The sequence below is a fragment of the Podarcis gaigeae genome (genome assembly GCF_964106915.1).
Source record: "Podarcis gaigeae genome assembly, chromosome: 5".
Lineage (NCBI taxonomy): Eukaryota > Metazoa > Chordata > Lepidosauria > Squamata > Lacertidae > Podarcis > Podarcis gaigeae.
This window is the reverse complement of record NC_139681.1, coordinates 88,895,291-88,916,148: the sequence shown is the minus strand read 5'-3', so window position 1 is coordinate 88,916,148 and position 20,858 is coordinate 88,895,291. Positions and strand designations below refer to the sequence as shown.

The following is a 20,858-nucleotide window of genomic DNA, read 5'->3' as shown; positions in this document are numbered from 1 at the left end:
AGAGAAACTGGTGGAGAACATTTAAAGAAGATTCTGCTAAGTGTCCTAATTGTAGAATGATAAGGAAAAGAGAAACATCTGAAAAAGTCGGGTAGGGGGATTTTTTTTCTGAAAAATGTCAGCTTAGCTTTAGGAGATGTGATGGCAACTGCCCTTAAACCTAGGAGGTCAGTTTGCACTTTGTGAAATTATTGCACTTTCATGTCACAACACAGAAAGAACATCCAGTGCACATTAAAACATTAAAACAATAACAACACTTTTGTTTTTCATTTTTCACACATGGGGTTTATAGGTAATATTTTAGTCACAGAGCACAATGTGCCAAATTCCATGAAAAACAGGAGCATTAACGCTACATTTTTGCCACCTGGAGCTGTTGAAAATGTACACTGAAGCCACAATGGTGGTTTAAAGTAAATCAATAATGTGTGCAACTGTACCTATTGCTTCTCAGTTCCTTGTTAAGTCAAATGTCATGAGTTTCAGGCATAATTCATGGTACTAGTATGAAATTATCATGCCCACCCACTTACCCAAATGTCTTAGTCTCTACATACCAGAAGTTGTGTGCATCAGGTGTTGCCGGACTACAATTTTCATCATTTTAACCAGCACAGTCAATGATCAAGGACTATGGGAGCTATAATCCAACAACATCTGGAGGGCACCACATTAACCTCACAGTTGGATTACTGCAATGTGCATTTTGTGGGGCTACCCTTGAAGTTGGTCTAGAGGCTGCAGCTGGTGCAGAATGTGACAGCTAGGTTGACTGTGGGAGCAAACTTCTGCCAGCATAAAACACCTTCCTTTCACAATTTGCACTGGCTGCCTATCTGCTACTTGGCCAAATTCAAGGTGATGGTACTAACGTATAAGACCCTGTACAACTCAGGACCAGGTTACTTGAGAGACAGTCTTATCCCTTAAAAACCCAGTCTGTCACTATGGTCTGCAGGAGAACCTCTCCTTCAAGTTCCAAAAGTTTCAGGATTCCACGCTGCCCCTACTCTGTGGAATACTATTCTTGTTGAGATACGACACGTGTCTGCTATTAGCACTTTCTAGAAACTTGTTCCGAAAGGCTACCTCCATCGGCTGATTTTGTCTCTGCCATAGGTGCCTGTTTTGTTTTGTTTTGACTTGTTTTTCTTCTTTTTAAATTGTGCATCACTTTAAGAAGCTTGTGAAAGGAGAATAATATGTGACTACTAACAAATGAATCGTAATCATCAACCACCCATACTACATAACTTAGGATGAAATTCTGCACACATCTACCTGAGTGTAAGTTGCCTTTAAGTCAATGAAGCATACATTTGAGTAGACATATGCAGGATTGTGTTACGTGAGACTGCTTCCTCTGCTATGCTCAACCATAAATTGGAGCAATCTGAACACTCTTAACATATCTTTAAATCTTCCAGAGGGAAGACGATGTTCACCCGTCTACCCATTTCTTTCTGTCCATTTGGCTGCCTCCATATCCCACCTACCATGCAGCACACCTGAGTAGTGCTGAGTATGGATGGAGTTGGAAGTATTGGGGATATAGCCTTTCCTCAGACTTGGGAGTCCATCAAATGCATGACTTGCCACTTGCAGCCAGTCTAGAATGGGACTGATTAACAGCCACATCATAATTGCCAGGATCAAGGATTACAATGCAACATCAAACAGGATAGTTTAGGAATGCAGTGATGGCAGCAGAGGAAAGTATGTAAGGTTGGGATTGAGGTGACATGTTTTTCCTTATTTTGCTAATGTACTTCTCTTCTCCTTAATTCACAGACCAAGCATTCTTTTCAGAGTATGCCAGGTCACCTTGTCTCCAGGCAAGGAAACAGTGTCAACCCACAGAAAACACACACTTTGTGGAATCAGGTAAGAAACGTGGCCAAGAATTCTTGGAAGCTCCAGTCTGCCAATATGTCAGTGAAAACGGCTAATAAGACTTGGATTCATTTAAGGGGAAAGTAGACCTCAGAAGAACATCCATGGGGGAAAAATTGGAAATTCATGAGAACATAATAATAACAACAACATGCACAAAAGGCTAGATGAAACTCACGCCTACCTGAAGCAAGCACACAAAACAAGTTCCATCAGAGAGACATTCAGCCTGTAAGTCAGGCCTGTGAAGACACCATTGCAACTGATTTTTGGAAGAGTTAATTGATTTTATATTGCTCTAAAGCTTTTATTGGAACAATGCTTTTGTTGTCACTTCGATTTTAAATGCGATGCATTGTGCCCTGGGATCACTTGTTTAAGAAAGAGTGGCTGAACAATGCAAAAATAAAATAAAATAGGAATAGGGTGTATTTGAATGTTTCCAGCTAAACTTTTCCCCTGTTACATTCTTAGGAGATGTAAATGCACAATGGCCAAGAGTGGGGGGAAATGTTGGAAAATGTTGGTTGTAATTTGGAATACAACATAAACTTATTCTCTCTTTCTCTTTATATATATATGGGGTGAAATTCTGGTGCCTTTCTGTTGCACTGTCTTTTTAAATTATTAACAGCAGCAAAATACAGTAGCAAACAAAGGCTCTTCTATAGTTATGTATTCATTAATTAGTTTAAGATTCCTGGTCCGGTTAAACTCCGGTGAACAAGTTAACTTTTATTTTCTGACAGAATTATTCACTCAATTTAACAGAGGCCTGAAAGAGAACTCTAGACGTTCTAGAACTCCTTCTCAATTGCTTCAGAAGCCCCCATTTCCCCAGAGTCCTACTTAGTTTTGCTAAAAGGGATAGTACAGTAAATACAGACATGAGATATAACAATCACACATCAGCAACGGAGGAGTGAAATGCTAACAAGTAACATATTTCCTAACTGAATTAGAGATTCAGGGATGGGATGAGAAATCAAAACTGGCAGATTCACCTGCCCGTTACCTAGACACAGGTTGATTCCCTCAGTAAGAATTAGGCCTCTTGAGCTCTCTCCACACTGTGGTCCCCTGTGCTGACTGCCTGATACTGACTTCCAGCATTTATGGCTTATTAGCCAGATCTCATTGAGTGACTTTGGCACCAAGGCATTTCAAAATAGACTAAGGTAAAAGTTTGTCCACAGAGTTTGTCCATTTGTCCTCCATTTGTCCACAGCACTTTCCTGGTCATGTGGCCAGCATGACTAAACCACTTCTGGCGCAACGGGACACCATGACGGAAACCAGAATGCACAGAAACGCCATTTACCTTCCCGCCATTGTGGTACCTATTTATCTAATTGCTCTGGTGTGCTTTCGAACTGCTAGGTTGGCAGGAGCTGGGACCAAGCAACGGGAGTTCTGCATGGGAGTACTGCATAGGAGTACTCTTTTACCTCACATCCAGATTGATTCATCTCAACTTTACAATGACCGAGGGCCTGTTTGGAATAATAACATTGGCTGCACAATTGACATACCAGTGGAGCAATGTTGATTTGAGAAGTAACCATTGCAGGAGCCATGTGGGAGCCAACCATATGGAAGTATCTTCTGGATACTTGGAAGAGTTGTCACTGGTCCTGTATAATACAGGATTGTCCTGTATTTCAATATAAAACAATACAAAATGCTACATCCTGTACTGATACAATTTGTCCTGTATTTGAGGTCTTCTCTCCCCCCCCCCCCTGGCAAGTTAGGGGTCCTCTCCAAATGCATGTGTTTGAAAGGGTGCATGAAAGGTCATATATTTAAGCTCTGTGTAAGTAAAGGTAAAGGGACCCCTGACCATTAGGTCCAGTCGTGACCGACTCTGGGGTTGCGGTGCTCATCTCGCTTTATTGGCCGAGGGAGCCGGCGTACAGCTTCCGGGTCATGTGGCCGGCATGACTAAGCCACTTCTGGTGAACCAGAGAAGCACACGGAAACACCGTTTACCTTCCTGCCGGAGCGGTACCTATTTATCTACTTGAACTTTGAGGTGCTTTCGAACTGCTAGGTTGGCAGGAGCAGGGACCAGACAACGGGAGCTAACCCCATCGCGGGGATTTGAACCGCCGACCTTCTGATCGGCAAGTCCTAGGCTCTGTGGTTGAACCCACAGCGCCACCCGCGTCCCATAAGCTCTGGGTAGCCAAGCACATATTTACAAATTAATGTGTATGTGTGTGCACGTGCGCATGTGTGCCAAATTCCAGAGGGGCCTGGATTAGATTGTAATGGATGGTTCTGAAGTCACCAGATGAAAAAAAAAAATCCAGAACAAAAGTGATAACCCTAAATTGTGAACCTTTCTTGGGCCTGGCCCAGAGGCTCCAGCTTGTGTAAAACACTGCAGATAGACCACTGATGGGGGCAGACTATGGCCAGCATATAATTCTAGAGTAACGAGAGCCAGTGTGGAGTAGTGGTTAAGAGCAGTAGTCTCATAATCTGGGGAACCGGGTTCGCGTCTCCGCTCCTTCACATGCAGCTGCTGGGTGATGACCTTGGGCTAGTCACACTTCTTTGAAGTCTCTCAGCCCTACTCACCTCACAGAGTGTTTGTTGTGGGGAAGGAAGGGAAAGGAGATTGTGAGCCGCTTTGAGACTTCTTCGGGTAGTGATAAAGCGGGATATCAAATCCAAACTCTTCCTCTTCTTCTTCTAGTGCACGGGCTACTTATACACTACCACACCAGGTTCAGGTTTCTTGTATTAATTTACAAGGCCCTTAACAATTTGGGTCCAAGATACCCTCAAGACCACCTAACTCCTTATATCCCTGCCCAATCACTGAAGTATTCAGGGGTGTCGCTGTTAGTGGTTCCACGTGGCTCAGATGCACAGCCCCTATCCACCACAAACTGGGGTGACCAATTGTGGGTCCAATTTTATGAACCTCCCTTCCGGTCAAGGTCAAACTTGCCCTGACCTTCCTACTGAACCTCCGTCACCAGAAGGCATTTTAATTGTACTTCAATTTTATAGTTTTAACTGATTTTTAAATTTTTGGTATTTTATCTTTGTAAACCATTTAGAGACTACTGTAGTTAAGCAGTGTATAAACTGTTGAGCTAAATAATAATTCCAGTGAATTAGCCAAAGGAAGATGAAATAATGTCTTTTGGTCATCACTGATGCAGCAAATTCAGCATTGTACCAAACCAAATCTTCCTTCTTTCTCAAATGGATTTGCTGTCTGAACTAAAAGTGGCAGTTCCATGATGCTGGAAACAGATGATGGTGACTAGGCTTGCTGATGGTGACTGAGAAACAATGCCTACACTTTTGTCAAGCATTGTGACTGAACTGGAGAACATAAGTCCCAATGAATATACAGGAAGCAATCCTCATCCCCCACCCCGGAGAATATGTGCTTTATTATGGGCACATATTCTTCCTTCAGAAGGCAGTAAATTACAGTATTTATGGAATCTTAATTATCTAAACACAGTTGGAGCCTGAAGGTCAAGGCTGCAAACTGCATCCTAAATTTCTGTTTACAGATGAAGTCGAGTATTTATTGCAGCACTGTTTGTGCTGCTATAGTTAAAGGTCTGCCAGCGTTTCCATTATAAACCACTATTTCAGAGGTTTATAACTCACTCGTAAATCTCTACTTCGGGCTGAAACACAGTGCAAAACAAGGTCTCTACTGTGGGAGAGAGATTTCTCTCCCCCCCCCCCCCAATTCTTCCTTGTTTGCTTTACCAAAATTGTTTTGTTTGTTTTTTTTAAAAAAAGGTAAACCCCAATCTGAAATATACAAAATGCACTGCCAACTCTTATTAGACTCAACAGATCACACGTTTTGTGTAAATAGAAATGCAGGGCTATTTGGTAAGTTTTCAGAATTACAAGAGAAATAAAACGAAGGGTGTTTTCTTCCATAAATACTTTATGGCCTCTGAAATTATTAATGAAATGATTATATATATATAGGGTTTTTCATGGTTGTTCATACCACATCATCTCCATAGTTCTTACAACTGGGAAAGGTATATCAGTATTATTATTCCCATGATCAGTATTGTGTACATATTGGTGTTCAGAAACCCTCCCCCATGGCTTCTCTAAGACATACATAGTTTGTGGCTGTGGATCTGAATCTCATTGTTATGTGCATGCTGTTAAGGCTAGAATACAGACTACTCAGAAGATCTATAGTTGAATGGTTCCACATTGTATATACATTTTAAACATCTTAAAAGTAGTTGCTGCAAAGGGTTTAAAGTAGACTGGGGCAGTGACTCTGGTGGAAAGGTAGTTTAATCCACACAGCATTGACTTCCCTGGTGCTGCTTTTATCCCTATTGGGGAAAACGAGACACCTCTCCATTACATCATGCCCAGGCGGCTGCTATTAAGAGTCACCCATTATACAGCATTTTCAATTTATGAACTCTTTGGTATGTTTTACATGTTCCTGCTATGTCTGCCATAGAGATATCAGGTGATTGACAGATGGCCAGTGCTGCAGTGGGTGGACGAGATAATTATCTGAACCCATTTCTCCACCCCTGGTCCTAGGCTCGTTGTTGGAAAAATAAAAATGACAGCCAGGTGAAGGCACTGCCTGGGAGTGCAACCCCCCCACCTATACAATCCCCCCACTTCTTGAAAGGCAAAAAAGAAGCAAGGCAGTATTTAATCTGACACGACATATAGAACTATTTATTCCTAAGTAATGGTGATTCACCACAATAGCAAAATGATCTGCTAAGAAATAGGAGCACACACACACAAAATGAAGATATGTAAATGTATGTGTGCACTTTTTTAACCATAGGTAAAAGTAAAGGACCCCTGACAGTTAAGTCCAGTCACAGATGACTCTGGGGTTGTGGCGCTCATCTCGCTTTACAGGCCAAGGGAGCTGGTGTTTGTTTGCAGACAGTTTTCCGGGTCATGTGTCCAGCATGACTAAGCTGCTTCTAGTGCAACGGAACACTGAAACTAGAGCAGTGGACGGAAATGCCATTTACCTTCCTGCCAGAGTGGTACCTATTTATCTACTTGCAATTTTTGGTGTGCTTTCGAACTGCTGGGTTGACAGGAGCTGGGACCGAGCAACGCGAGCTCACCCCATCATGGGGATTTGAACCACCGACCTTCTGATCAGCAAGCCCAAGAGGCTCAGTGGTTTAGACCCCAGCACCACCTGCGTCCCTTATGGTTTTTAACCATACAATGGCCAAATGCCCATAACACACACACACACATTTGCACTTTGTTAATTTGTATTTGTATCCTGCCTTTCCACCCAATGCTGCTCAAAGTGTCTAACAAAGGTAAAATACAAAACCATGTCCTACATATGAGTTGCCTATGTGTATCTGCTGAGGCAAAGCTGGTGGGGAGAATAAAGTGAACATAAGACAATTCTGCAAGCTGGAGATGAGTGTAGTAGCACCTGCAGTTCCCAGAAGAATATTGTATCCGAGAACAGAGGGAAAACACAGCTGTGATGACAAGTAGTATCTATCGACTATTTGGTTAAATCCATCAAGAGAAGCCTTATGTTGCTCCAAAAGACTGTCATGAAGCCTTGGGTTTCTTTAGTGGAGTATATCTGCTCAGCACTGATGCCACGACAGAAATGTTACAAATTGCATTCTAATCACACCTCTTCCCATGACACGACTTTAATTTCAATTTCATTCCCCCGCCATATTTTTTTTCCTCCTGAAAGGATTATTCTTGTTTAGGAAAATGTGAAAAATGAGCTTTTATCTTGCCTTCTCGCTGAGATACGCAAGCATGGCAAGGCAGCTCTGAAAGCCAAAACAAACAAGATTACCATAGCAGTGGGCGCAAATGAGCGGAGAGAATCTTTTACCTGTAAAATCCCGGAGGGACCTGTGGAACTAAGAAGTTCCTCTCGAGGCTTTGCAAGACGTCGTTCAGCATTCTTACTCGGGTGGGAGCTCTCTCCTTCGGGTCGTTTGCTGGACGCATCTCATCCGACTGGAACAACTGGGCACTCTCCCTCAGGGCGTTGGCCATTGTCAGCAAGCGGTCAAGATTCAGATGTTCATCTGAGAGCAGTAAGAGAAACACACTATGGGTAAAAATGTGCTGAGGCTGACCGGCAGATCCATGTGCTCACTTGTGGTAGAACACACTTCTGAGTCACACTTAACCACTTGGCTCTGACTGGTGGGCCTTTTGGGGTTGCAGTTTATTTGCTCCAAATATTTACACGCTGTTTAATGCCTAGTCCTTAAGCAGTGTGCAATAAGATTCCAAATTCAGATAATTGGTTAAAATTAACCATGAAGTCAGAAAGAACCTCACTTGCTGCTGAAATGAAAAGGTCTTGGCCAAGCACCAGAAACTCAACACAGAGGGGACTGTCTCCTGGTGGCTATAAGCCATGCATCTGATGCCACCAGAAATGACTCCTCAGTGATAGGCCAGGGCAGGGTTATAAGGAACCAGGCAGTCTTTAAGGTATCCTAGACTCAAGTTGTTAAGCGCCTTGTAAATTAACATGAATCAGAACCTGGCGTCTGCCTACTGTTGGGTTAAAGGACAGTTACCCCTTCCCCTCCCAGTGATAAACTAAGCGTGAAACATTTTACTCATACCATAGCTACTCCTGTTTCACTCTAGCAAGCGAGGCAGCTTGAGTACATGAATGCTTCAGGGCAGAAGCATAATTTACAAGCGTTAAAAATCCACTGGTGCCCATTATGGAAAGCAATTGGTTACGCAGAGAAATGTTACTGCATTCAATCCAAGTCTGGAGAATAAATATCCATCCGGCATAACATGACTTTGAATAAAATCCAGTTACATGCAGCCTGTGCAATGAAAAACCTGCCGTATAATTCAGCAATCAGCAGTATGCATCTCCCAAGTTCCCTTTTTCTGGTGCCTCCAATTGTATTTATTTAACAACTTAAAATAACCAGATGAGATCATTCATCCTGATTCAAGCTGGGGAGGGTTGCATAACGAATTGGAAATGCAGGATAATAAAAGTGTTGCTGTTTCCCCTTGAGTGAGATAACATTTGTAATTTTCCCTCCTTAGGAGTGGTGTCGAAAGATGTTTAAGATAAAACTAGCAAGCACTTCTGAATAGCACAGCCTACCAGTTGCAACCACTGTGTTTTTCCAAGGGATAAATCACACGTGTCGCTGTCACTTCAAGGCAGCCATGTCCAGTATGATATGATAATAGGAACGCAACTGCACTTAAAATAATACTATTTATATCCAGAGGTGAACATAGCCGTAGGCTTGCTAACGTCTTTGAAAGCCACTACTCAAGAACAATTCATATAGCTAGACTGCTAAGCGACTAGACCGATATTCTGGTATGCAAACCATTAATTTAAGAAGGACAATCCTGGAAAGGGGAAATTAAAAAAAAAAATTCTGGTCAGCTGCCAATTTGATGCCAGACTAAGTTCAAGGACTTGGTCCTGCTGCACAAAGCCATAGGCAGCTTGAGAGGAGGACACCTGAATAATCATTTCACCCACTGACATGCTCCACTGACCACTGTGTGGTACACAAGAACAACTCCTACAGGTACCACCTCACTGGGAAGTCAATTCTGCACTACATAGGAATCAAGCATTTAGCATGGCTAGGGCTGCCATATGCGTGGAATTTCCCAGACATTCAGCCAGGATTCAGTCGTCGGAAACAGCATGTGGGCAGAAAACCACGTAGATGTGGCAACCCATATCGGAAGTGTAGGTTTTGGTGAATTTCCTTAAAAATAGCTCAAAAACTTTGGCCAAAAAAACTGTTGTGTCCGGATTTTCACTTTTTGAAATATGGCAACCCTAAGCATGGCAGCATCCACCTTTTGATACATATCAGATAAGTGCCATCTTTGTTGTCTTTTCGGGAGCAATTAAAGACCATCCTCTCCCAAAGTGTCTTTCTACTCGCGATTGTTATCCTAGTCTGTATTTGCATTGGGCTTGGGGTTGTTTTCATACATGTTTTTGTTTATTATTGTTAATTAAAAATTGATAGATTAGCAAAGGATTGCTAATATAGAGGGTTAATATTTGCAGTGTCCTGTCCCATGTCTAGGGCCTGCCCAAGACATTTTGTTCCCTGAGGTGAAGGGCAAGATGGCACCTTCTCCTCTCCATTCCATTTACAGAGAGGAGCAGTCTAAACCACTGAGCTTTTTGGGCTTGCTGATCGGAAGGCTGGCGGTTCAAATCCCTGCAACAGGTGAGCTCCCGTTGCTCTGTCCCAGCTTCTGCCAACCTAGCAGTTCTAAAGCACACCAGTGCAAGTAGATAAATAGGTACTGCTGCGGCGGGAAGGTAAACGGTGTCTATGAGCTCTGGCACTCATCACTGTGTCCCACTATGCCAGAAGCAGTTTAGTCATGCTGGCCACATGACCCAGAAAGCTGTCTGTGGACAAAAACCAGCTCCCCCAGCCTGAAAGCAAGATGAGCGCCCGCAACCCCACAGTCGCCTTTGACTGGACTTAATCTTTTACCTATTACCTTATTCCATTTTCAGAATCTGAACAGTGGCAGCTGACTCTTCCTTCCACAGAGGTGACAGGACAACATCCTCCACCATTCTGGAAGGCAGTAAGTGGGTTTGTGGGGGGCACAGAGCAGGGCTATTTTAGGAGACTGTTTGGAGCAGGTGGGGTACTGCAGCCCCAAATGTCTCTCACCTGAGGAAGATGTCTCACACATCCTAATGGTCCCCCACGCATCATTTGCCATTGCTGTTTGATACGATACGCATTGCAAATTCAACACAGAATTCATTGCTTTAAAAACAACAACACGAAATCGCCTCAATACTGAAATGCTTCAGAAGTTCAGAGCAAAATAAATAAATAAATAAATAAATAAATAAATAAATAAATAAAAGCATCCATGAAAGCTAATTAACAAAACATTGTCTTGGGTGTTGAATTTAGGTGCAGGAACTGTTTAAACATTAATACCCAACATCCTGAGAAATTAGGTGTGTAGAGCCAGTGTGGTGTAGTGGTTAAGAGCGGTGGTCTCGTAATCTGGAGAACCGGGTTCGAGTCTCCACTCCTCCACATGCAGCTGCTGGGTGACCTTGGGCCAGTCACACTTCCTTGAAGTCTCTCAGCCCTACTCACCTCACAGAGTGTTTGTTGTGGGGGAGGAAGGGAAAGGAGAATGTTAGCCGCTTTGAGACTCCTTAAAGGGAGTGAAAGGCGGGATATCAAATCCAAACTCTTCTTCTTCTTCTTCTAGGTGGGTGGGTGGCTGGTTCTAGACTTGCTTGTAGGCATGAGCAAATCAGTCTATTTTTGGTCTTTCTCAGTTTCACATTTTTCAAATATTAAATTCTGTCCTCTGGATTTCCAATTCTGTCTGCAAAGTCATTTCAAAAAGTCCTTGGACAGTCCACCAGCATTTTGCTACAAATATCTCCCGATAACCACATTTTTGTATGTGACTTCTTCCTAATATGAACCTTTTTTCAAAGCAATTTTTCTGACTGTGATGCAGTTTTCACCAATAAATGCATTTTAGGCATATACATTTTTGTACATGTTACTTGGCTGGAGAACCGCACCATAAAATTCAGAATAGAGCTAATTAGGAAGGATGGCTGTAATTGGTTAACATGTTGTTTCAGAAAGTTTAGATTAGATAGACCTGCCTTTAGAGGTGAACTGAATCCCTATCTGTTGCTGGAAGACAGGGGGCTATTCCTTTGCAGATTGGTTGTAGCTCAGCAGTAGAGTGCATGATTTGAATGCAAAAGATCCCACATTCAATTCCTTACATCTCTAGGAAAGGATAGGAAAAAAATTATTTCTGAGACCTCTGGAAAGCTGCTTCCAGTCAGTGTAGGCAATTCACTGACTCCATATCAGGCAATTACATATATCCCATGGAACTCATGTTCATAAATTCCACCGGAGGAAGAAAAAGAAGAGGAGTTTGGATTTGATATCCCACTTTATCACTACCCGAAGGAGTCTCAAAGCGGCTAACATTCTCCTTTCCCTTCCTCCCCCACAACAAACACTCTGTGAGGTGAGTGGGGCTGAGAGACTTCAGAGAAGTGTGACTAGCCCAAGGTCACCCAGCAGCTGCATGTGGAGGAGCGGAGACGTGAACCCGGTTCACCAGATTACGAGACTACCGCTCTTAACCACTACACCACACTGGCTCTCTGGAGGAGGTACATGCACGATTCAGTCTTGGGTTTGGGATAGAGACACAACATCCCATGCAGGAAATCACTGTCATTAAAAAGTACCTGCCAAGCAGCTGTAATTTTTTTAAAGTATACAACAGGGCTTGTTGATTTAATCTGGCATTTTCCTTAGCTTTGGTTAATTCATTAGTTTCAGTCACTTCACTTCAAGGAAAGGAGGATTATTTTCATGGCACTAATACTAGTAAGATAAGCTTTCTCATTTCTGTTAACTTTGCAATTTTGTTTAATGAAATTCCCCGCAGCTCCTCTGTCTCTAAGATCAGTTTCATTACAGCGTCCACTTCTTTGTCTGATCTCATAAAGCTAAGGTTTGAAAAGTTGTCATGAGGGTTCGCTGCTCTTGCATTTATGCAGCCCATGGCATACATTTCTTGCAGCTACTGGATTAGTCAGGTTTCACCCCTTAGGGCAGGTGTGGGGAACATTTCTGAGCCCAAGGGCCACCTTCCTTCCTGGGGAACCTCCTGGGGGCCCCATGCCCATAGCTGGTGGAGCCAAGGGGGCAATAGATAATAGAATCATAGAGTTGGAAGGCACCCTGAGGATCATCTAGTCCAATCCCCTGCAACACAGGAATATGCAGCTGTCCCACACAGGGATTGAACCTGCAACCCTGTGACTCTTACCTTTGTACAGCAGGCTGCATTCTAGCCATGCACAAGTCAGAGCTCTTTACTCTCACTCCTGCACACAGACATCTTTCCACTGTCGATCCAGGCAAGTTAGAGGCATTGTCCCAGTTCAAGGATAGCTCAGTTGGTAGAGTGTAAGACCCTTAATTTGAAGGTTGTGGGTTCAAACCCCATGTTGGGCGAAAGATTCCTGCATTACAGGGGGTGGACTAGATGATGCTAATGGTCCCTTCCAACCCCACAGTTCTATGATTCCAGCTAGGCAAAAGCAATTCAGGAAGTTGTGAAGCAGGCCTGGAGAGAGGGTGTGGCCTGTTAGTATTATTTGGTAGTATTGGGGAGAAGGTGTGGCTCAGAGAGAGTCCCAGGGAACAGATAGAGAGGCCTGGGGGTGGTTGCATTTGGCCACCATGCTTGGGATTCCTGCTCTAGGGGCAAGGTTGACCCTCCCAAACACTGAAGGAGCAAAGCTGCTGCACATATTGTAGGTGCCAACCGCCAGCTGTGTTATTTCCTAGAGCCTGGGTCTCTCTATTTGCCTTCCCAGAGGCAGAACTGTCTTCTTTTTTCCCCTCCCTCTCATCCAAACACACAGATCAAGGTCATTCATTTCTAACACAGAGCTTTCAAGAACTGGCTGATAAATCAACTCGAGCAACTTATTCGGCATTAAATTATCCCGCTTCCTAGTGGCTGCAAGGAGAGAGGCGAGCCGGAGTGATCTGCTGCCAACGTGAGCTGCGGCAATAAATAAGCAAGATGGCCAGTCTTCAAACCAAAGAGCCATGGGGGTTCAGTGCTCTTTCCCCTTTCCCCTTTCTCCATTTGTGGTTGCCCTACAAGGAGCTGGGGAGAAACACCCTCACAGTTTGGCCCTAAAATGGTATTTATCCTTGATTGTGCTTTAAATATTGGTCACTGGTGTGACTTCTATTAAAAATTATACACAATTCTGACTTCACTGGAACTTACTCCTAAGTAAAAGTGCAGCATTTATTATTATATGGTTTATAGTTTAGAACCCCTTCATGGATCACTGCCTTGTCGTGACGAAGGGGCTTGAATAACTCAGAGAAGCTATGAACTATGCCGAGCAGGGCACCCAAGATGAACAGGTCATAGTGGAGAGTTTTGACCAAACGTGATCCACCTGGAGGAGGAACCGGCAAGCCACTCCAGTATCCCTGCCAAGAAAACTCCATGGACAAAGACAACAGGCATATAAAAGTTATGACACTGGAAGATGAGCCCCTCAGGTCGGAAGGTGTCCAACATGCTACTGGGGAAGAGCGGAGGACAAGTACAAGTAGATCCAGAGCTGATGAAGTGGCTGGGCCAAAGCCGAAAGGACGCTCAGTTGCAGATATGCATGGAAGCGAAAGGAAAGTCCAATGCTGTAAAGAAAAATATTGCATAGGAACCTGGAATGTAAGAACTATGAACCTGGGTAAGCTGGATGTGGTCAAAAATGAGATGGCAAGAATAAATATTGACATCCTGGGCATCAGTGAACTAAAATGGACGGGAATGGACGAATTCAGTTCAGATGACTATCATATCTACTACTGTGGGCAAGAAACCCATAAAATAAATGGAGTGGCCCTCATAGTCAACAAAAGAGTGGCGAAAGCTGGACTGGGATGCAATCTCAAAAATGATAGAATGATCTCGATACGAATCCAAGGCAGACCTTTTAACATCACAATAATCCAAGTTTATGCACCAACTACTGGTGCTGAAGAAACTGAAATTGACCAATTCTATGAAGACTTACAAGACCTTATAGAAATGACACCAAAGAAGGATGTTCTTCTCATTATAGGGGATTGGAATGCTAAAGTAGGGAATCAAGAGATAAAAGGAACAACTGATAAGTTTGGCCTTGGAGATCAAAACGAAGCAGGGCAAAGGCTAATAGAGTTCTGTCAAGAGAACAAGTTGGTCATCACAAACACGCTTTTCCAACAACACAAGAGACGACTCTACACATGGACATCACCAGATGGGCAACATCGAAATCAGATTGATTATATTCTCTGCAGCCAAAGATGGAGAAGCTCTATACAGTCAGCAAAAACAACACCTTGAGCTGACTGTGGCTCAGATCATCAGCTTCTTATAGCAAAATTCAAGCTTAGATTGAAGAAAGTAGGAAAAACCACTGGGCCGGTAAGATACAATCTAAGTCAAATCCCTTATGAATACACAGTGGAAGTGAGGAACAGGTTTAAGGATTTAGATTTGCTGGACAGAGTGCCTGAAGAACTATGGGTGGAGGCTCGCAACATTATACAGGAGGCAGCAACGAAAACCATCCCAATGAAAAAGAAATGCAAGAAAGCAAAGTGGCTGTCCAACGAGGCCTTACAAATAGCGGGGGAGAGAAGGCAAGCAAAATGCGAGGGAGATAGTGAAAGATACAGGAAATTGAATGCAGATTTCCAAAAAATAGCAAGGAGAGACAAGAAGGCCTTCTTAAACGAGCAATGCAAAGAAATAGAAGAAAACAACAGAATGGGAAGAACAGAGATCTGTTCAAGAAAATCAGAGATATGAAAGGAACATTTCGTACAAAGATTACCATAATAAAGGACAAAAGTGGTAAGGACCTAACAGAAGCAGAACACATCAAGAAGAGGTGGCAAGAATACACAGAGGAATTATACCAGAAATATATGGATGTCTCGTACACCCTAGGTAGTGTGGTTGCTGACCTTGAGCTAGGCATCCTGGAGAGTGAAGTCAAATGGGCCTTAGAAAGCATTGCAAATAACAAGGCCAGTGGAAATGATGGTATTCCAGCTGAACTATTTAAAATTTTAAAAGATGATGCTGTTAAGGTGCTACACTCAATATGCCAGCAAGTTTGGAAAACTCAGCAGTGGCCAGAGGATTGGAGAAGATCAGTCTATATCCCAATCCCAAAGAAGGGCAGTGCCAAAGAATGCTCCAACTACCGCACAATTGCACTCATTTCACACGCTAGCAAGGTTATGCTTAAAATTCTACTAGGAAGGCTCAAGCAGTATGTGGACCGAGAACTCCCAGAAGTGCAACCTGGATTTAGAAGAGGCAGAGAAACCAGAGACCAAATTGCAAACATGTGCTGGATTATGGAGAAAGCTAGAGAGTTCCAGAAAGACATCTACTTCTGCTTCATTGATTATGCAAAAGCCTTTGACTGTGTTGACCACAGCAAACTATGGCAAGTTCTTAAAGAAATGGGAGTGCCTGATCACCTCATCTGTCTCCTGAGAAATCTCTATGTGGGACAAGAAGCTACAGTTAGAACTGGATATGGAACAACTGATTGGCTCAAAATTGGGAAAGGAGTACGACAAGGCTGTATATTGTCTCCCTGCTTATTTAACTTATATGCAGAATTCATCATGTGAAAGGCTGGACTGGATGAATCCCAAGCCGGAATTAAGATCGCTGGAAGAAATATCAACAACCTCAGATATGCAGATGACACAACCTTGATGGCAGAAAGTGAGGAGGAATTAAAGAACCTTTTATTGAGGGTGAAAGAGGAGAGCGCAAAATATGGTCTGAAGCTCAACATCAAAAAAACGAAGATCATGGCCACTGGTCCCATCATCTCCTGGCAAATAGAAGGGGAAGAAATGGAGGCAGTAAGAGATTTTACTTTCTTGGGCTCCATGATCACTGCAGATGGTGACAGCAGTCACGACATTAAAAGACACCTGCTTCTTGGGAGAAAAGCAATGACAAACCTAGACAGCATCTTAAAAAGTAGAGACATGACCTTGTCAACAAAGGTCCATATAGTAAAAGCTATGGTTTTCCCAGTAGTGATGTATGGAAGTGAGAGCTGGACCATAAAGAAGGCTGATCGCCGAAGAATTGATGCTTTTGAATTATGGTGCTGGAGGAGACTTTTGAGAGTCCCGTGGACTGCAAGAAGATCAAACCTATCCATTCTTAACGAAATCAGCCCTGAGTGCTCACTGGAAGGACAGATCCTGAAGCTGAGGCTCCAGTAATTTGGCCACCGCATGAGACGAGAAGACTCCCTGGAAAAGACCCTGATGTTGGGAAAGATGGAGGGCACAAGGAGAAGGGGACAACAGAGGACGAGATGGTTGGACAGTGTTCTCGAAGCTACCAGCATGAGTTTGACCAAACTGCGGGAGGCAGTGGAGGACAAAAGTGCCTGGCGTGCTCTGGTCCATGGGGTCACGAAGAGTCGGACACGACTAAACGACTAAACAACAACAACAAAATAGTTTAGAAATTATTTATTGTAAGTGTTGAGTGGATTTCTGTTTAATTTTTATATGGTGATATTATTATTTTATACTATTCTAATGATTGTTGAATGTTACTTTTTTGATGTAGGTTGCTTATTTTAAAGCTGGGGAGGGTGGGATACAAATAAATTATTATTATTATTATTATTATTATTATTATTATTATTATTATTATTGCAAGTTTGTTGTTTCCATGTGCGCTCCTAAGATTCCTGCTCCAAATTCATAGAATCACGAATTTATATGCTATATGCCAGTCTTTAATACAATTCACTTATCTTATTATGTCTATTTTCTGCTTGTTCTTTTTCCATGCAGTCATTGCTTGGTCTTCACATGTTGGGAACCTCTTTCTACCTTTAAAAAGGAGAAGTTTCCCTTTTTTAAGGATAAGAAGAGGGCTTCACAGTCCTGTGTTTTTTTCTGATCCCCAGGCTGAGCTAAGAAGAAATATTCCTCTTCTTCTACACCAGCATTGCCCCAGGAAGCTAAAATTCCACTCTGTGTGTGTGTGTGTGTGTGTGTGTGTGTGAGAGAGAGAGAGAGAGAGAGAGAGAGAGAGAGAGAGAGCGACAGAGAGAGCGCCTGCTATTGAGTCTGCTCCTCACCTTCTGCTGACATATAGCTCCTGAAGAAGTAGCCAACCCTCAATGTGGTCCCCGGGCCAAAAAATATAGCCATTCCTGATGCATAGGACTGCTCAGTGCCAGATTTATGTATAAGCTAAATAAGCTATAGATTAGGGCCCCACCCTCTTGGGGGGGGCAAAGAAATTAAAGGGGGGAAACCTGGATGTACATTTCCAAAATATAAGATAAAAAACAAATGCAATAAAACCTACATACAGCAACAGCGTTTTGTGTTGTGTAGGCTCCCATGATGTAAGTAATGGGCCCCGCCCGCTAGCCTGCTCGCTAAAATATCACTGGTTTGCCCATTTCTATATATAAGGTGCCTACATTCTGCATGGACTGGTTGCATGGCAACATATGCAAATGACTTTAGATAACGTTTAAGGTCCATAAATTAGCATATAGCATATATTCAACACAAATATATATACATATATATTCAACAAATGTTGACAAAGGACAGGTGGACATATAAAGGGCCCCATTACCTTCAGTAGCTTAGGGCCTCATCAAACCTAAATCTGGCCCTGGGACAGCTGCTGTAATTTTTAACACACAAATGCCTACACACTTTTTTCTTTATTGGCTTACATGTTATACCCCACTTTGCTTGCAACATGGAGCCAAAGGACCCTACATGGGATTCCTCAAGCAGTCACCCACCTAGACACTGATCACACCCAGACCTGCTGAGCAGCAATCAAGTTCCATCAGGCCATATGCTGGGTATGCATACAACACACACAAAAATCTGGTCCAATGAAATAGGCACATACTGTTTGTTTATAGTGATGAAAAGCAAATGCTCACCATCAAAAAGCAAAGGGATAAAAAAAAGACATTCACCAAGAATCCTTGGACCATGGAACAAATTACCTCTAAAGCTCTTCTGAACTTCTAATGCAATATCCAGGGCATTAAAGGGCAGTACTGGGTTGTTGGCAATTTGCAAAATTACTTCACCTGTCAGCTGGAAGGAAAAAAGAGAAGAGAGAAAAAAACAAATAAATGGAGATCAAATAAATTTCAACACATTTTATGCCTAATAAAAAACGTCTATTCTGTATCGGTCTCTACAGCCACAGCAGGCGCCGTAACTCGCCGACGGTTTGACTTCACATCCAAAGTTGCATTCTTCCATTGTCTTTCCAAACAGACAAATGGCAACACAGTACCTAAGCACAGTATTCCGATCCATAGTTCACCATATGTTTCAATGCACACAATCAGGCCTCTTGCGCAAGCAGTCTTCTCCATTCATTTCAATGGCAGAAGTGGCATAGTATGAGTAAAATCATGTGTGTTTTGCATAACCCCTTCTCTATCAAAATGAGCACCTTGATTTATAAGATCTCTTAGCTGCCCTTCACCATAAAGTTCAGGATCTGGCTAAAACAATATATTATGTCATCATAAACACAGACAAAACTGTTCCAACCAAAACAGAGCAGTATATATTTGACAGGAGAGACGGATCCCACAAAACCAAATACAGTCATACCTCAGATTACAGACACTTCAGGTCGCACATTTTCAGGTTGTGCACTGCGCTGAACCCGGAAGTACCGGAACAAGTTACTTCCGGGTTTTGGCGCTCGCGCATGCGCAGAAGCACCAAATCGCACTTTGCGCATGCGCAGAAGAGCCGAATCGCAGCCCACGCATGCACAGACATGTCACACGGATCATGATCGCAACCCAAGTGTCCACTGTACCTTACTTGCATCTTCAGAATATGGCAAAAGATGTACACACACAGTGGTATGTGGAGGAAGTTCCACAATTTATGGGCTGCCGTTCTTTTTTGCACTTCTGAGGCCCCTATGCAGATCTTGACATCCCAGAGCACAGCAGATTGCTCATGTTCACAGAGAATAATTGGATCAGGGGGAATGTCTGATTTAGAACAGTGGCCTTCAACTTGACCAGTTCCAGGATCCACCATTAATTCCAGCCTGATATATAGTATCACTTTCAGTGTTCTCACTTATCATTTTTTTTTCAACCTAAACTACTTGCCTTTACTTACTGCCATTAGGGCTGTCAACCGTATGAAGGGTTTGCCCTTGATTAATGTTCTGTCTTTTCACCAACTAATCAATTAACTTTAAATGCATTTTGCATATTACCCAAAGGCACTGCAAGGTAAGATATTTCACCACTTAATAAACAAAAGCTCCACCACCAAGAATGGAAAAATGGGCAGCATTAACATATGAATGTGCTTTTTATTATTATTCTATATTACATTAATACATTGGAACTACAAAATAAAGAATATTGCATTAATAGTTGCTCTCACTGATTACAATGGGCTTCTGCCAATCCATCAGCCTCATGTAGTTGACTAATCTATCAACAAACTGATTTCACACAAACATCTGCCTTTCTTTTTCTCTCACCTTCCTTCTCTCATTCTTTCTTTCAACAATATAGTTGCTACATCCTTTACAGGCTGCAGCTTCTAGAAGAAGTCCCATATATGAGGTTCAGTCACCAGATTTAAAAATCAGGGAAGGTTGCCCAGGCCTTTTAAACTTGACTCATTATTTTATTAACTCCTGATTTAGTTTTTTTTTTTTTTTTGTATTTTATAACATACTGTGTTTAGGGTTATGTGGTTTAGGGTTCGGTTTTAATTCTCAGGTGTGCTACTTTTGACATTATATACAAACCGACATTGCTTCATGAAGATAAGCTGCCTTGAAAAGTCTCTTATGGCACAGTCTTCTACCAGTCTACTCAGAAGAAAACCCCGTTGAGTTCAATGAGGCTTACTCATTGCTGTTTGCTCTGATTTAGTGGTAAAGAGCAGGTCTGTGTGAGGAAAACTCCAGTGGGGGGGGGGTAAAATAAAATAAAGCTTAAAAGTGCAACCCACACACTTTTTACAGAGCAAACAGCAACCCACAGAAAACCCAAACTGCTGTTTGTTGCACTTCAGCTTTAAAGAGCAGGAACATATGACAACCATATGTCAGGAGTGCTCTGATGGTGTTTCCTGCTTGGCAGGGGGTTGGACTCGATGGCCCTTGAGGTCTCTTCCAACTCTATGATTCTATGATTCTAACTCATTCATGGGGAAAGATCTGGTGCAAATTTGGAACTTTAAAGTGCAGACCTTTGCTTGGCCATAGCCTCATGTCAGTGATTTGAAGGCCATCTGAGGAGGACAGGAGGC

At 42.7% G+C, this 20,858-nt stretch overlaps 1 protein-coding gene across 5 annotated transcripts in view; it reads right to left on the bottom strand.

Annotated features, from left to right (window-relative positions):
• Nucleotides 1-20,858, bottom strand: part of NAALADL2 (N-acetylated alpha-linked acidic dipeptidase like 2) — a 797,888-nt gene that overhangs the window by 26,404 nt on the left and 750,626 nt on the right. For all 5 annotated transcript variants that reach the window (XM_083739414.1, XM_083739413.1, XM_083739415.1 and 2 more), the window contains 2 exons: nt 18,554-18,647; nt 7,772-7,970 (listed from right to left, as the gene is read on the bottom strand). In XM_083739414.1, coding sequence (XP_083595540.1) covers nt 7,772-7,970; nt 18,554-18,647 — 293 coding nt within the window. The remainder of the gene's footprint in view (nt 1-7,771; nt 7,971-18,553; nt 18,648-20,858) is intronic.